General features: G+C 39.2%; 1 protein-coding gene across 3 annotated transcripts in view; it reads left to right on the forward strand.

The window, feature by feature from the left end:
* The window catches only part of DCP1B (decapping mRNA 1B), a 39,140-nt gene extending 22,858 nt beyond the window's left edge, over positions 1 to 16,282 (forward strand). For all 3 annotated transcript variants that reach the window (XM_053978345.1, XM_053978346.1, XM_053978347.1), the window contains 5 exons: positions 1,137 to 1,272; positions 5,413 to 5,541; positions 6,258 to 7,097; positions 13,339 to 13,587; positions 15,337 to 16,282. In XM_053978345.1, coding sequence (XP_053834320.1) covers positions 1,137 to 1,272; positions 5,413 to 5,541; positions 6,258 to 7,097; positions 13,339 to 13,587; positions 15,337 to 15,417 — 1,435 coding nt within the window. In that variant the 3' untranslated portion in view covers positions 15,418 to 16,282. The remainder of the gene's footprint in view (positions 1 to 1,136; positions 1,273 to 5,412; positions 5,542 to 6,257; positions 7,098 to 13,338; positions 13,588 to 15,336) is intronic.
* The last annotated feature ends 1,963 nt before the right edge of the window (positions 16,283 to 18,245 follow it).

Raw genomic sequence — 18,245 nt, forward strand, 5'->3', positions numbered from 1 at the left:
ACCTAACAATATCATATGGGTAGCTTTTTCAGCATCACTTTTCTCGTGTCCAGGATGGACAGGGCTCATTCTTCTGCACTGTTTGCAGGGACACTTTTCTTAGGACTGTGTCCTGCTGGTTTTTATGTTTGCTTGGAGAACGAGGGAGCTGAAGTCATACAGATTTTATCAACATATGTAATCTACATTTTTTAGAGCTATAATGTGGAGGATGTAGTAAAGGGGCTGGGTAGGAACAGGCAGTGATTGGCTATTCCAGCTACCTGTGCTATATGCGGTAAGACACACCAGATAGGATTTGTGATAAAATGCTATATCTCTCCTCCATATATCCTTTTTTTGAAGTAATACCTGCTGCTTTTCATTTTGCAGTGACAAAACTCTGTGAAACACAGACTGTGACAGTGGTGTGGTTTTGTTCAGTGGGGTTTGTTGGTTTTGCTGTATATTCTACAGCTCTAAAATGAGTCAGCTGTGACCCAAGAAATAATTGATGGGGATGAATTTACAGAAATAAACAATGAACCCTAGGAAACCCAGGTTTTTGACAGCTCATTTTAGTTAACTAGCTCAAGTTTCAGTTGGTGGTGATTAGGTGCTCTCAAACTGGTAATTTACTACAATCAAACCTAGTTTTCAGAGGATTCATGCAAATGTAAACCATGTGTAGTGGTTTATAATAGCAGTATTTCATATAGATAAAAAATACCCTGTTGCTCAGCCAATTGGCTGTGTGTTTTAATTCTCAGCATTCTACAATAATAATAAAACAGCTGGGGCAGGAAATTGGTCATTTGCTAGTACTTAATGCCTGATTTGTGTGTGTTTGCCATCCTCCACCACCAGCAGAACTGAATAACACTATAAATTCCCTGCTCCTTCTGGGTATAGAAATTGTGACTCAGTTATGGAAATTTTATTCTATGGTATAGTGTATTCAAAATTGGACAAAATTAATCTCATGTCAAACTATGATTTTATAGAGATCTTTTAATAGCGATTTTTTTTTTACTGCATATTTTAATGTAGATGGGGAAAGACAATTATTTGAGTTTCAATTAAGTATTGTACAGTAATTGTGGTTTTTATATTTTATTTGTACTTTTTTTTTTTCTCATATATCCTCCACCTTTCAGCCTAACTCAGCAGGAACAATTCAAAGCACAACAGGGCACAGGAACAGGGGTGTCCCCCATGATCATGAATTCTGCTAATAACAAAGAAGTGGATATCTTACGGATGCTTACTAAGGCCAAAGATGAGTATACCAAGGTGAGACTTGCTCCCACTTTACATTGTGAAACATAAAAGGTTTGATTTTGGGTTTTGAATAGTTTTACTCAAAGTGATTTTGGACAGTGTGCTCTCTTACTTTGTGTAGAAGTGGCTGGTAAAAAAAAGTTTTGACAGAATTTGCTAAAAATTCAAAAGAAATTAATGCTGTCAATAACAGGTTCTGGAAGGAGGATGTGGATATGATTATTTGTTGAACAGCAGAGGCTGCCTTTCATTCTGACTCTTAGAGCTTTTGTGCCTATTGAGGAGCACCTGCAAGCTGTGCCCTGTTTCTGGGTGAAGTATTTACCCGGTGATAGTTTCTGTGGTTTGTACAAAGGACTTGGTTCAGGAGACTTCTGACAGTGAAGTTACTGCTTTTAATTGTGGTTGTTAGCTCCTTTCAGGCATTAATGGAAGGAAATGAAAAGGTTGAAATGTAGTATGATTTCAGCCCATGTGCTGCTTTGGTCTTCTGAGGCTTCTAAATAAAGAAGTAACTAATGGACTAATAATGTTCTCTATTATTGAGCAATCAAAAACGTTTTACTTTGGGGAATAAAAATCTAATAATTTTAACTATCCATATATAAGCTGCAAATTGTTACAGAGCCTGCAGGTTCCTGCTGCTGTTTCCTGTATTGCTTATGTGCTGTCATGCGATAATACAGCTCCTAAGTGTTCCATAAGAGTCTGGAAATGTACATATATCTTAACTTTTTATCTCCTTAAATTCCTTGCATTTATTTCTTCTGAAATGTAGCTACTAATAAAATCCTCAGGAAGATGATAGCAAACTGCTTGAGCTAGGGTGAAATGGAGCCTTTTTCATTGCATATAGTTTCTATTGAAGCTTGGGGCCTTTGTATTTTCTGTAGTAGAGATTTACTGTATTATAGTGGACAAACACTTCCAAAACCCGGTATTTTTCCCATCTTTTAATACTGAATCAGTATCTAATCTTGGCATCAGAGAATAAGATTTGAGATGTTCTGAAATGTTTAAGAGGTTTTCATTAGATAACCTTAAAAATACTGCAAATGGAAAACTGGAAAAATATTAGGCTGTCTTCAGATTCTGTGGAAAGAGGGTGATAAATCTAAAAGACGTTACCTTCCATTTCTGCACTAGCACACAGAAATCAAGACAAAGGAGAGGAAATTCTGTTGTTTAAATAATAGCTTTTAGGACTCTTTTCCCATTAGAATCTTTTGTAGATTTACTTCTTACTTTATCTTTAATCTTTCTACTTTTAAGGGATTGCCAAGGACATAAAAAATAACATGAAAACTTCCTCCTCATCTGGGACATGAGTGCTAGGAATGCCTGACCTCTTATGAACAGGATGTGTATGATTTCTTGTATTGCTAGTAATATAAATTTCTAAAGAGTGTGATAAATAAAGGCAATGACAACCATTTTTCTATTTAATGTCAATATGTTTCAGAGCAGTCGTGCTTTTTGACTGGTTTATGACATCTACTTTCTTGTCAGTGTATGTTTTATTACTTACAGTCTGATGTGCTGAAATTAGTTATGAAATATGTTGTTCTCTTCTTTGAATTTTGTGTTTATTCAGTGAAGAGTGTTTTAAAGTGTTGGAAGCTGTAGAATAAGAGCATCAATTTTCAAAACTTGTAAGGAATTTTGCTCAGTTTTTAAAAACTGAGTGTAACTAATTTTGAAGTTCCTTGTTCCCAAATTGTTTTATACATTCGGAGGTTACATTACATGCAAAATAAAATACACAGCTTCCCCTTCCTTTTTGAAATGATGGAGCTGTAAGATGCTAAACCACTGAGTTATTTTTTTTAATGTACTTCTTACATACTTGCCTTCTCTTGACCTCTGGTAAGAAAAAGTTGGCCTCACTGACAGCCAGGGAGAAAACCAGTTGAAGGGTTGCAAGGGTACAGAGCAAAGCATGACAAAATGGGTTTCTCCTTAACCATTGTGCCTTGTCTTGTACTGCAGGACAAGCTCTGGGTTGAACTCTGCTGCACAGTTCTTCTCCCAGCATTTAGCATTTTCAGCTTCATAGTGTGCAGGTGGAGTATGAATCTCACAACACAGAGCAGCTGTTTGCTTTGAATATCTGTGTCTACCAAACTTGCCAAAATCCTCTCAGTGATTTTCTTGCTCTTTTTGATCCACATGGACCATATGTGTCCAGTTTTGTTCCAGTGTTGCTGAGCCTTTCTTTGACTTGCTCTTAGAACCTTTTGATTACTTAGGAATCTTTTGTAGCAGCAGAGCTTTGAATAGGACACCTGACAAAGGGCAGACCTGTGAGGCAAGGCATATTGCCAGATGCTCTCTTGTTCTCTCACTACAGAGCTTGGTGGGATTTCTTTCATGCTGCTTTTTGCTGTTTGCTGATAATAGCATCTGATATCTTCTTTACCTGCCTACCTGGCAGTTGCTTAAAATGCCATGCTAGCGCTCCCAACTTACTCATCAGCAAGGCTGTGCTCCCCATCTGCCAAAATGGCTTTAAATTCTGAGCTCCAATAGTTACAGATGCCTCTGGAATAATCACAAGCTTCTTTTCTCTCCCATGTGCTTCTGTGTTTGATAGCAACCTACTAGCCTTGTTATCAAGTCACAGCAATGATACCAAGTCAGGTCAATGTCATTCTTGTGTGTGCTGATGCTCATTTGGCTGAGGAATTTGGTCTAAAATATGCTCATGTAGTGATGACTCTGTTAAACACTGCTGCTTCTCACCTCATTTTTATATGCTCAGTTCTGTGATTATGCAGGGTATGACAGAGGAATCTAATGTACTTAAGGTTTCTGAAGAACTCAGCCTATTAAAATATCCTGAGGAAATAAGGGTATTATTTAAATTCTGCAAAACTCTCTGAGAAATATTCAATAGTATGTTATTCATAGTGTTAAAAAGTTTATGTGCTTTTTGCCCAAAAAGTTAGGCTGAAAAATAGCAATGAGAAGAAGATATGTTGAAAAAAAGGCAGAATCACTAGAAAGAGAACGGTTTGGAAGGGAAAAAAAAAAAAAAAAAAGCTATGTAATCTTACTGAAGTGCAGTTTTGGTCCATGTAGGATCTGTCCAACCTGACAAACAACTTAAAGTGTTGAGGACCTACTAAAGCCCCTTAAGTCCCCACAAGAACTCCAGTTCTGGTTTACTGGGCAGCCCTGGAACCAGCATGTCTTTATTTATTGTTGCAATAGGTGTCAGAAATGGGTTAGCTTTCTATATTTGAGAGTGGGATTAGAATTAATATAATAATTAACAATTAATAGAATTAACTTTGTGTTAAATAATTATTTTTAAAATCTTTCCAGTTTCTTGGTTTCAACTGTATCAAGTGACAGTGATTTCAAAGAGACTGTCTTTTTTACTGACAGTAGTGTTCTGTGTATACCCAATGCTTTTGAGTTTCATTGACTATATTCTTATATATAGCATCTTATTCACATTTTCCTTTTCCATTTACTATTTCTCTTTCTCATGTGGTTTTTTTCTGAATTGAATCACGCCCTTCTCTCTCCACATGACATTTTTTGTTCCTGATCACTTTTAGTAATCTGTCTCTGCCCATCTTTTTCATAATAAGAAATCCTACTGGTCCTACAAATTGATTAAATCTTTAATTATTTTTTGTGCTTGTACATGCATCCTGCAAGTTCCTACCATATGAAGATTTATGTAAAAGAGTTAAGAGTTATTATTCTACTTTTTGACAAAAGCATTTTAAATTATCTTTATGGGCACATTAATCCTTCATGGATCTAAACTACTTCTGCCTGTTGGATGCAGGAAAAGCATGTCTGTTGCTTGGTTTTTAAGGTGCTTTTAAAAAGTATTTTTTGTTTTTGAAGTGCAGGAAAAGCAGAAGGCCAAAAAGAGAACTGAGATTTAAATTAGAGGGAAGTCTCATACTAGGGAAATCTTGGAATCAAGATTTCAAAACCACATATGTCTTGTGGTTTTAGAAAATTAGGTTGCAGTTGCTACTGTTCTTCTAATAGTATAATACTTCATCATCAGTGCTGCAGTTAGTATTTTTGGTTATTGAATACGTGTTTATGTCTGTTATTTTACTGTGGTTGGGAACTAGGGGAAAACATATTGTCACACATACTAAAAATCCTTTTTTCTTGTTGCAGTGTAAGACCTGCTCAGAGCCCAAACAAATAACCAGTTCCTCTGCAATCTATAACAACCCCAACCTAATCAAGCCCATTCCAGTGAAGCCGAGTGAGAATCAGCACCAGCGAATCTCCCAGCAGAGCAAGGTAAAGTCCGTGGTGGTTTCTGACTGCTGCTGCTGCACTGAGTGACAGGAACATTGATTTGAGGTCACTGCAAGAATTTGAGATGGAACCACTGTAAGGAATGATTTTAAAGCACATCTAGTCTGGTTTGTAAAAGCTCCCTAACCCCCACTGTATGATGTGGAAACATATAAACTACAGACAGATGCAAGAAAGAAATACTGGTCTTTCAAATTCCAGGTGCTGTTTTGGTCACAAGCTGATCTAGTCAATTGCAGGACCACACTTTTTGTGGGTTTTTGTTTGTTTGTTTGTTTGTTTCAGAGGAAATAATTGAAATAAAGAAATTCAAGCTAAATCACAGTGCAAAATTGTAAAAATTAAATTCAGCTGTCACCAGCAGAGACACAAGAAGTGGCTCTACTTCATACACAGGCAGATTTATGTCTCTTACTAATATTGTACTGATGGCTGTAAAAGATGCTCTTTCATGCTATTTAAAGCAAAGCCACTGCTATGTCTCAGATTCACTGATTTTTCTCCCACATTAGCAGCTTGACAACAGTCTTCGTGCCCTTTCTATGTGACAAAACTATTAAAAAATCCTCTTGGGGAAAAAAAGATCATAGCAGTTTTCTGAGCTTTTCATTGAATTCTGCTGGCTAAATATTGTTGCCGCTTAATGTCCCTTCTGCACGAGGGAGCCGTGTTTACTCCTTTCCTTTGTCCCCTCACAGAACGTGGATCCTGAACCGCAGCACTTGTCTTTGACAGCGCTGTTTGGCAAACAGGACAAGGCAGAGGGCTCAGAAGCACTCACTAAGCAGCACCAGGAGAACCTCCCTGTCAGGCAGGGTGTGGTTCGCTCGCTGTCCTACGAGGAGCCCAGCAGGCACTCCCCCTGTGCAGAGAAGCAGCTGTGCCCCGCCATCCAGAAGCTCATGGTGCGGGGCACGGAGCTCCATCCCCTCGCCGAGTTCCCCGAGAGCCGCCTCTGTGAAAACGGCAGCGTCCCCGCCGTGGGGGAGACTTTCACGGGCCTCTTCCAGCCTGTGACTTCCCACGGCATTGCCGCGCCTCACAGAGCTCAGGACGCTGCTGGCACTCAGAGCCTGCTGCAGAAGTTGCAAAGTCAGTCAGGGTCGGTGGCTAAAATGGAGCCCAGTGCCACAGGACCTGTGAACTCGACAGCTTCCATGTTCAGCAGGACTCCTGCTCCTGTTGGAGCACCAGCTGCACCAGTAAATAACATGAACCAGCCCCCTCTGGTGTATTTCAATGGGTCCCTACCAGGCCAGACTTTAGAGGCTCAGACACTTGGTAAAGAACAATCCAAACTTCCCAGACAGCCACTTCCTCTCTCTGGCAATCAAGCAGCCAATTCTGGGGTGATTTCACCTCAAGAATTATTGAAAAAGCTCCAGATAGTGCAACAAGAACAGCAGCTCCATGTATCCAGCAGACCAACGTTGGCAGCTAAGTTCCCAGTTGTTACCCAGAACGCCAATACCCTGAAACCACTGGATTCCTGGATAGAAAAGGCTCCAGGCACAGAAAAACAGAGCACTCTCTTCCAGGTAAATGGGGAACTACTTCATCATAAATGAATGCAAATCCAGCAGTCTTTCAAACTTGATGTTTTCTGAGGTTAGTCTTGCCTTTGTTGTCCTGCTGCATGTTGCACATGATTCATTTTGCAGGTGACACTTTCCCAACATCGAGTAAGTTCTGATTTACCAAGATGTGATATTGTAAATCCTGAAGGCCACATCTCTTACGCATCAACAATGACCAGAAATACTGCAGTGCTGGGTTATTCCAGAGCCCCTTTGAAAAGTCACCTAGTTTTCACTTCCCATGCTTGGGCTGTTACGTGTAATTGCTTGCTGCTGAGTGTAATATTCTGGGTTTAATAATTATTTTCTGCAAAGTTAGTCGTAGCTTTCTCTGTGTAGATGTGCATTCTTTTGTATGCCAGTTGCTAAAGATACTTAAAAGATCCCTTGTTTTCTAACAGCAGCTTTTAGAAGTATTTGTATATTGTTCAGTTAGTTATCTTATACCACACCTGCTACTTCTAGATATTCATTAGCTATCTTTCTTTAATTTGCTGTGTATTATTTTGAAAAAAGGTCTTCTGCCTAAAAGACCTCAAAAAATTCTGTTTATTTTGATCCTAGAAGTCAGACTGGTGTCTTAAAAAATTCAGGAGATGTTAAGAGACTGTATCTCTCTGATGAGTACATTTTTAAGTTCTTCAGAAAAGCAACATAGGCAATTACAAAATGTCCCATCCACAACAACTACTGTCTTTAACAACTTCATTTTCAGTGGGATTTTCTACACTATACTGTCTTTACATGTCCTGTCTGGGAATGCATCTAAGCCCTTCAGCTTCCTTTTTTGGGGATAGGCTGTGGGGTACTTGTATGGGAGTCTAGAAGTTACTGATCCCAAGTATTCCCCTTTCCACTGTAAAGTTGAAATCTGCTTTTCTATTGTGACTGTTCCATTCTTGTGTTTCTGTTTTATTCTGTTTTTCTCCTTTATTCTATTTTTCTAATTCTGTCAAAACCTGGTTGAAAGACTACAGGATATTTGCTACATGCTAGAAAGTTCTTCTATACATGAAGAGGCTGAAAGAGTAATAATAAAAGAGCCACATCTGTCACTAAGTTTGTGACAGGTCAAGTTTTCTAATTCCATGAGAGAGGTAGGAGGAATATTAATTTCATACAGCAAATAGCCATCATTATTTTTGTTCTTTTAATTAATGCAGTAGGATTTGAATCTGTATGGAAGAGTTTTTTGGGGATTAGTCATTGAAATTATTCAGAATCAGTTGCTTACAGATGGTAACTTTGACTTTCCGGTGGAGAACTAAAGAATAAAAGGAGGATCCAAAGTCAAACAAATTGATTTGTTTTTACTGGGAATGGAACTTGCCTGCTTTAAATGTAAGAAATTGTGTGATTCACTGGTACATGTACTAATAGCATGAGGGAGGACATAATGAAGGTAAAAGTGAAATGAGGCAAGTCCAAGCTCTACATTGTAAGTCAGTATGCATGAATAAAAAATACAAAATATGCTGATATATTTTTCATATGAAAAATCCCTACAGATGCTGCTATGACAAAGCACTGTCTTTTTCATATATACAAAATTAAAGTAGTGCCAGTATTAGTTGCAATGTGGAAAGGCAATTCCTGAGGTCTGGTCTAATTGCAATTGCAACAGTTTGACTGCTTGAGTACAGGTAGAACAGCAGCTTGTGAGAAAAGTCCTCTGTGGAACAAGGCTCATTCACTGTGATTATTGCTGCAAGTTTGCCTTGAAAGAAAAAAAAAAGCAGCAACTGAGATTCTCAGTCTTCCTTTGCACGGCTGTGAGCAGAACAAGGAGACTGAGGCTGTCGAGGAGTGGCTTCACAGGCTGCCACAGCTGCTATCAACACAATATTAGATGCATTAATTTTGGAGATTTAATGCATATACTAAAAAGGATAATGAAAGTGTCACTAATTATTGCTTAGAACACGTAAAGCTCTGCAGTCTGGGAGGAATGGCCTCTTTCACATGCAGCAGATTGCCACAAAAGAAAAAGCAGGGAGGCTAAAAATGAAGGAAGGACTCTGTTCCTTTGGAAGCCATGAATTAGCCACACAAAACATGCCTGCTTTTGAAAAACAACCTGGAAGATAAAAACCAACTTCTAAAACCAACATTAATCTTTTTATAATATTATCCTTGCAGTAGACCAGAGGCTTCAAGTGCTGCCATGCCTGCAGAGTAGATATTTGAGTGAAATTGAATTGGCACAAATATATCTGCACATGCTCATGCAAAATTGATCAAAGCAGATTCTCACAACAAGTGCAGCAAAAGGTTTGTTCTCTGCAATTATTTGTCTTTTGGTATTGCCTCTCCTACTATGCTTCAGCATACAGAAAAAGCAAAAGATTGACAGGAATAGAGAGATATCTGAGCAGTGTCTGTTGTTGGAAAAATCAGATTAAAGGAACACCCTAAATCCATCAGCAGCACTAAGAAAATGTAAGCAATAGTCCCTTCCACAACTGACACATTACAAGTCCAAGTTTAAATTGGCTTCTGCCGCATCTCCATATGGTACAAGAACTGTGATCTCCCACATGAAAAGGAAGAGACCAGTTACCAAAAAAATGGGAAAAAAAAAAAAGGAGAAAAGCAAAAGCCAAAGAATAATACTTGGAAGCGTTCAGCCTGGTCTGGTGCCAGCCCTGTTTTGTGAAATATTCTTTATGCAGACAGTGAGTAATGTGTGCTTAAGAGACAATAAAAAAGCATTAATCTACAGTGGGCTCTTAGGGATATGTTTAGTGTTAGGCATGTGTTATCCTGATTATAGATACATGCATGCTTAAGTGTTTATGTTAATCAGAATTATGGTTTTAAAAGGGCTTACAATAACCCAGACACACATTTATCATTTCTTCAGAGGACCGCATATCTTGCAGCTCATTTTTCGCATTTCTTGGAGCATTTTTCCATCAAGAATGTATTTTGTACATAATGTTACATCTTCTGAGTATGTGCATGAAACCCCAGTGTCTGTAGTGTGAGCATCACAGCACTGCTTCTCTGTTGTCCTGACTGCAGTTTCAGCAACTGTATAATGCAAATAGGTGCATTAAACTTGTTTCAAAAAGTAATTTCAGCTTCTGTAGCTAAACATCAATTAAAATATTCTAAATTAAACTTGAAAGACAAAGCAATGTTAGCATTGACGCCAGCTTTATTTTAATTAACTGCCTTTAAAGTTCCTGAACCATTCTTAGGAGTATGTTCTCAGTTGTAAGCAATGCCTCTGAAAACGGTTTAGGCCCACAGCACACACTGGGTGCTGATGTTCCAGAGGAGCACTTGATCCACCTGGGATTCTGTTCACGCAGGAAACAACAGAAGGTGCCAGTTTGCATTGCAGGAGACCCAGTGCACTCCTTGGTTCGTGCCAGCTATGGTGTCATCCAGCTGCCAACAGCCACACAGAGCACCAATCTGATATCTTAGTGAGCACTGGAGCTTCAGGGAAAGGATGTTAGATACTGCACAAGTTATTCTGCACATTTTTCTTGTTCTTACTTCATTGCTGCACAGCTGATGGCAAACTCCTACTCTGTTATTAGTGACTCAGAGATTTAAGTGTTGACCTGACAGCTGGAGATAATGGATGAAGAAGCAGCTCCATTTCTGTGGGTAAGGAGTTGATCAACAGAAATTTGGAAGGGCTGTTGTGACTGGTGAGAAGTTACTCAAAGCTAAAAGATTGGTCCAAAGCCTGTTTGTGTCCCTCCAGAGCATTTACAGTGCCTTCTGCAAAAGTGTGGTGTTGCAGGAGTTGCACTGGTAATGCCAAGATCAGCATCCTGTTTTCTGGTGGGTGTCAGTTGTCCCAGTGACTCAAGGTGATCTGAACTGAGTCTCAAATGAAAATTTTGCTTTCTTTTTAAAACAAACACCAAACAATCCATGGGGTTTTTTTTTGTAAAGGTTTGTTCAATGGCAGAAGCTTTGAACTTGAGCTGTTAGCAAAAAATACATTCTAACATTGAGGACAGGCATAAATGCTATGCACTGAAAGAAGACACATATACTCTATTCTTCTGACAAAGTATTTGAAGTTCTGCATGACCCTGTAGATGTCGGCTGTGTCACCAGCAGATGGCAATATTGCTCATTCCATATAGTTTCCATATGCTTGGCATGTCCTACCTAACCGAGCTTTCTATCCAGAGAAGACAAAGCATTCTTCATGTGTCTTTTAAACCACAACATGTGCTTGTCAGGAGGAGCTGCGTATTATTAAGGGCACAGTTTGTCTCAGATTTCGTTTGTTTGCCTTGGGCAAATGAGAAAAATGTCTTTTGACTTCGAAGGCCGTGTTATCTGGGGCTGGCAGAGTCTGCTGTAGATTAAGCTGTGTTAGTGGGACACTATCTCCTCCAGCTGCTCCAACCTTCCCTTTGCAGGAGGTTTCTGCCCTTGTAGAACAGTTTTGTATATGCATTCTTGAAATCACATTAGGAAGAATCATCTTGTTTAAGCAAGCCCTGCCAATTTTGCTGGAGGTAAATTAAAGAGAAATTGCTGCAGCAGCATGGATGAGTAGAGCAAAAGCATTGGGATGAGTATCTGGGGGTAGTTGGTGTTCCACAGGCAGGACAAGATCTGTGCAGAGTCTGAAGGTCTCACTCTACAGAGGGATGTCACTTTGCACTCATACTGGTTTTCTTCTAAAATGAGTGTTGCTTTTCAAGCATAGGTGTGCAAAGCTTCAGTCAGTTTGTAATACATCTGCTCAGTCAGAGGCTTGGAACACAGATCTGGTCATTGCTGTTTTGATTACGTACTGTGGGGTTGGAAGAAAGCTGTAGTCTAGAGTTTTGTAGTACTGTGTGTTTGAGAAACAGACACAATATTTACTTAACTGGGTAAATATTGGGGGGAACAGAAGCAAGACTTCTGCATTAGGTGTATGTTGCATGCTTTCTTTCCTGACCCCTAGTCTTTCTGCTTCCTTAAATTTTCCATAAAACAGAATGAAATCTCAGTCCTCTTTGTTTCTATTTCTCTTTGTATCGTGGTCTCACAAACGTTGTTCAGAAATGTCTTGGGTAGAACAGTCATAACTAGGAGAAAGACGAGCTACAAAAATGTGACTATTCGTTAATGATAATCTCTGTGGTTTTGCATACCTAGGAGATCAACCTCAATTCTTAATTTTTCTTCAAAATTGAAATGTAATCCAGGACACAGAATGAAGTGATTCAGTAGCCTTTCACCTTAATATGGTAGCAATGAATCATGCTCCAGTCCAAAAGGGAGGAGCTTTGGTGAGCTTGTATCAATGCCTTTGTCTGTACTTTAAAAAGATTGGATACTTGAATAGCAAGAAAATGGCTGATTAGGATAAGATTTATTACTGGAATTACCTGGAGAGAGAGCTGACATCTGAAAGCTGAGTGAATTAACTTTCTGTTATGTTGTATATTACATGTGATAGTATTTGCTAATATTATATCTGATAGTATTTGCTAATCCTGCATGTTTTACAGTTCCAAGATTCACTGCAAAATTTGAAGGTGAAAATTATTTGGCAGATGTGCAGGTTGGTGTGGCTAAGATACTGAGGGAACTGCTGCAGCACCAAGGTTCTCTCTGAGGGCCACTTTGATTTTGTCAGCTCTGTGTTGGTTGTGTGTCTCTTCTGTTTCTGACAGTGCCATGAGCTCACTATGGATCTTTAGCTAAATCACTGGATCTATGGTTTTGGTTTCTCTCTCCTTAAGTAAAATGAGAAGGTAAAATACACACATACATATATTTATAAAGTAATTTGAAAGTTATAATTGGAAAATACTTTCTAATATTAGGTACAGGGGTTAGTCTTTAACAGTGATATTTGCATGTCTCATGTTCTCAAAGATTAAAATTCCTGGCTTGCTGTCACTGCATGGAAGCCTTTACAGCTGCATTCTCTAAGTGCTGATATTTAATAGTTGTCCGATTCCTGTAATAAAATCCTGTTGTCCTAAGATCATTTGCCTATCAGATAGATTTATCACACTTGACTCCATGTCTGCAATGTCAAATTGGATGGAAGGCCTTTTCATCTGGAAATAGATCCTAGAGGTGGTGTTGAGCTGGAGTTTTACATGGCAGTATTGCTCTCCAGCAGTCTGTGCCCGCTGCCAGTCTCTCTGCAGTTCTCAGCATCTCCATTCCCACGGAATGAAGCAGACAGCTTTAACTGATGCCTGTGCTCTTACCCGGACAGGTCATGTCCCCTCAGCGCATTCCTGCCACTGTGACCCCCACCCTGCTGATGTCCCCCATGGTGTTCAGCCAGCCCACGCCCGCTCCGCCCAAAGCTGCTGAGAGCGGGCGCTTGGCAGCAGCAAACCCCGAGGCCGCTGCCGGCTCGGCCAGCCTGCTCCTGCCCCTGCCAGCCCCAGAGCCAGCCGTGGCCAGCAGCACCTCCATCACCAAGATGCAGCTGCAGGAAACACTCCTACACCTCATCCAGGTACAGTGCCAGGAGTTCTCCCGCTTTGCTTCAAACCCCGCTGCCCGTTTTGATACAAGCACCCTGTAGTTGTTGTATTTTTCTAAAGGCAAAGTGAATAATTAAATATGTGTTGGAAGTGGGGCTACTTGTGCCAGGGTGATGCTATAGGCTCTCCCTCCTTGCACACTGCTGCCTCAACTGCATTTTGATAAATGCATCTGATTTGGGGTTCAGGAGAGGTAATAAATGTGGTGGAAAAGAACAAAGATGACTGAAAGCTTTGTAAGGTCAGCCTCTGAGCCAGAGAGACATCTATTATATTTTTAGCCAAGGATAAATAATGGGTGATTATCCTAGCTGCCAGATACTTCCGAGATGTGTGTAAGCACTAAGAGGAGTTCAGATGGGAGATTAAAATTGCAGGATGAGTGTGAGTAACTTTAAAATATGGGCTAGATAACATGAATGTATGTTAATTCAGTTTAGCATTTGAAATAGAGAATTACATTTAAAAATTCCTTTTGCTGCAGTTTTTCAAGTTTAATTATGACAAAGCATTAACAATGTTATGTATGAGATGATTGTTTACTGCTCTGGCATGATGCATAATTATGATTTTTTTTTTCCTTATCTTGCTGTGTGAGTAATATCTGAAGAGTAGAAGTTGAGATTACATAACTAAAAACCTGGCTGCAGAACACAAGGGGCAGAGAAACACATCCAGTATCTAGGTCAAAACTATGTGCCTGTATGGCTTTGGAATAAAATTAAAAGTCATTATTGTAAGTTACTTAAAATGTTATTTAAGTTACAAATTCAGAAAATAAATAGTATCTTTAACAAGCTGGAGGGCTTTCTCATTTTTCCCTGTACTTTTATTTTGGGATTTAAAAAACATCACATTATCTTGCCTTTACATACTTTGAGTGTCTGGATACTATTAAAACCATACATTAAGTTAAAGAGGAAAAACTACTCAAGGAAGATTGGGGTTTACCCTCTGTAACCTTGTACTTATAAAATACATATTTAACCCTGCTATTCTTGGTGGTAGTTAGGATTAACTGAGTTACCTTGAAATTATTCACTGCCAATTTGTTAGCTGTCATTTTCCATTATATAAAACTACAATCTTGGATGCACCTAATTTTCCTTAAATAATATCTTTATTGTAATTATCCTCATATGTTTATGTGAGCTACTTATAGCATTCTTTCTTAATGTGGGCTGACTCATTCTTGCAAAACGTTCTTCAGAAGGAAAAAGTTTAGCATCACAGCAAAAGGAGCAGCATCCCTTAGGGAGTATTAGGCCTAAAAGAGCTAAACAAGGTGCAAGGATTTTCCCAGGTAGGATTTTGGTGTAGGATCACAATCCAGAGTGTTTCATTATTCCTCAGACGTGCTTGGAATTATCTCTGACGTGATAGAGGACGCAACTTAAGGGAGTCCCTAGATAAATGAGGGCAAAGAAGAGAAATAGCAGGGTTGTAATTTCAGTATTGTCACTGAGTTATTATGCAGCAATACTGGACTCTATTTAAATGCACAGTGAGTTTAGAAAATCTTCTTTCTGTGAACTCATTGCTCCTTACCGAGGTGCAGTCATGGGAAATAAAACAGATCTTCGGTGAAGGAAAGGGCTTTGCTGTTGTTCCCTTTTTTAAAAAAGAGTAAGACTGAAAAGTGTCTGGTCCATGAAATGGAATAACCTTCTAATCTCTTTACTCCAGTTATCCTGCTAACAGTGACCTGTTTTGTTTTTCAGAATGATGACAACTTCTTGAACATTATTTATGAAGCGTATCTCTTCAGTGTGCGGAAGGCGGCAATGAAAAAGCCTATGTGAAAGATCATCTCTTAATCCATTTCCATGGCTTCCTGAACTCCAGGAAGAAGAGTTTGAAATTTTCAAGTATGATTATGTTTGAAGAAATGAATGGTCTTAGGCATTTTGGATACACTTAGATTTTCCTTGTTGGCAAATACATGCTGTACTGAGAAAAAAAAAAAAGTGAGCAGAAATGGATTGTGCCTTTAGCAAGGGGAGCGTCACAACACTGAAGAATGAATCACAAAATATCTTAAATTATTTTTCTTACCCTGGTCCATACTTAGAGTTGGTTTCCCGGCATAAGGACTCAGTTCTCAGGATGCAGTTTCCATTTTCCCTTGCAGCGTGGTTCCTCCTTGCCGAGGTGTTTGTCCCTGGTTTTCCCCGAGCCGTCCCGCGCAGCTGTCCCGGGGAACGCGCCCGTCCCTGACCACATGGTGGCAATGTTGGACTATTTTTAGGAACATGAAAATCCCGCTCAAATCTTGGGAAGGGAGGCTTCGGGAAGACTGATCATCGTACTTAGTTGTCTGCAAAGCAATTTAGAAGAAGTGTCATGACTTCCCCCAAAATTTTTGTAGGAAAATCTTTTTCTATTTTGACAGGAATATTTTTAGCTAGATAGAGAAATGGGGTTCTGCAGGTGTTCGAGGAATTGGGGTGGGGGGTGGGGGTTTGTGAATGTACTTGGCTGGCACAGAGCTCTGGGGTGACACTGGATTCATGTTTCTATTATTCCAGGTCCAATCTGCATAATTATAAGCAATGTGAAAATTTGTTAAGGGGAATGCTACCTGGTGTAATTTTTTTTTTAAGCGTGTTCCTGGAGCACAGTGATTTCATTGATCCATTTCTAAAGAAAATAAAAATGGATAATCCCTCCTATGTGCTGATTTCATTTTATTGCACCATGGGCTATATATTTCATTTGTATGACTCCAAAATGTTTTTACACTTGGCAGAAGACACATGAGGTTTTAAATCAACTAGAATAAATGATTGAAAGGATTTTTATGTATATTTTTATTAGCATCTGCTGCTGAAGTGCCAGTTTACTACAGTTTGGGAATACACAGTTGTTGCTGAGGAGGCATTTCTTCTGTGGGCGCAGAGAACCCAAACTGTCATCCATGAATGATTATTCAATCTTCTTTACTGTGGGCACTGATGTAGGCACAGCTCAGTAGCCTCATCTGTGAAAGTTCTTCAGTGTCAGTTTAGCTGCAGGTTGTAATGAGTCAAACAGTTGCTCCTGCCCCATGCAAGGGTAGGGGGGATTTGCTGCCATTTCTTGGGAAAAGCTCTAAACACATAGGAAAAAAACCCCAAAAAGTCAAGAGCTACTTTCTTTATTCACATAATCAAATAACCCCAAGAAACTGCTGGAGTTTCCTACACTAAGTAACTGGTAGACAGCAAGTCACACTCTGGTTGCATGCTGTTAGTTTATGATTCTTACAGATTCAGTGAAATGAATGTGTTGAGCACATAGCAGGAAAAACAGACTTTAAAGATAGCAAATTCTAATCCTGTAGCCTTCATAATTTATGTAGCCTTTATAATTTATGGGATTCTACTGAGTTAATTGGTATTATTTCAGAATGAGCTGGTGTGGAAGATACTGCAATCTACACAAAAGAGTTTGAAACTAAATACATGCATAATTGGTGTCTGTGATGGATTATCTGAGAGTGCAATTTAAAGATGATGAGGACACATAGTTAAGACTTCATTTGACATGTAGAACTTCTGTAATTGGTGGGTAAAAATAATCCTTAAGCATCTCAAGCCATCTTGATAATCGATTTTCTAGTTATGGGGAAAATATTTTATTTATGAAAAGGTAAGTAGAAGTTTTGAAAATATTCTTATTTATTACTTGTCAGAGCAATTTACAGAAATTAAAGGCATATTTTTTACAACATCTGTTAACTCTGGGTGCTTAAGAAAACTGTAGTATTGGCATTATGCTTGACAAGCTGAGGCTTATCTTAAAGCAGAAAGGATTGAGGTAATTCAGGGTTTCTTTTCACTGCCCTCTCTTCTGGTTGCATCTACGCCAAGTAATGCTGGCAGAATTGGATTTTTCTCACTGTATTGCACTGTAAGGGATTTCTGGGATTATTCAGAAGGCATAAACTTGCCTTTTGTGGAGTGAAGAAAAGTTGTTGTTAAAGAATGGAGGTGCTGTTTTAAAGTCTATTCTGCTTACCAAGAACAACAGTGGTAAGAAGATAGAAGAAACTCAGAAAGAAACCCTGAGTTTTATGACAATGAGCAGAAGAGGAAAAGTAGTGAGAGAAATCTGTAGAGAAATGAAGCCAAACTTCTTGTCTAGGTTTCCATCTCAGGGGACAGGATCTGCTTTTTCAGGTGCATTTGAGAATTGGAGACTGAGCTTGGGTCATACTGGAGTGTAGAACTGACCCATGTCCCTTTCTGAAGTATCTGTCTCAGAAAAAGGCTTTATCCAGAAATACAGCTGGAGGCTTCCAGTGTCATGCAGACCTGGAGGATTCTCATGGAATACTGCAAACTTCATCTCTGCCTTTTGGCATTGTGGGTTTTTTGCAGCTTTGTATCAGCTGGGAGTGTCTCTATTCAGCCAGGTCTGTGCATGATACCAAAAAAGGTGTTTTGGGTATCAAATAAGGTGAATTTGATATAAAATTTGGTGAATATGAATGAACCACCTCTGAATATGGTGGTTGCAAACATTCAGATTCCTCAATTTTTTAAATTTTCTTTTAAGACACTGTTAGAACTATGAGCTCTTAGGCTAACAACGCCTTTCGAGAAGAAAAGACTTCAGCAGTTTAGAATTGCCTTTCTTTGGGTGTGTT

The sequence above is a fragment of the Vidua macroura genome, chromosome 5, assembly GCF_024509145.1.
Source record: "Vidua macroura isolate BioBank_ID:100142 chromosome 5, ASM2450914v1, whole genome shotgun sequence".
Classification (NCBI taxonomy): domain Eukaryota; kingdom Metazoa; phylum Chordata; class Aves; order Passeriformes; family Viduidae; genus Vidua; species Vidua macroura.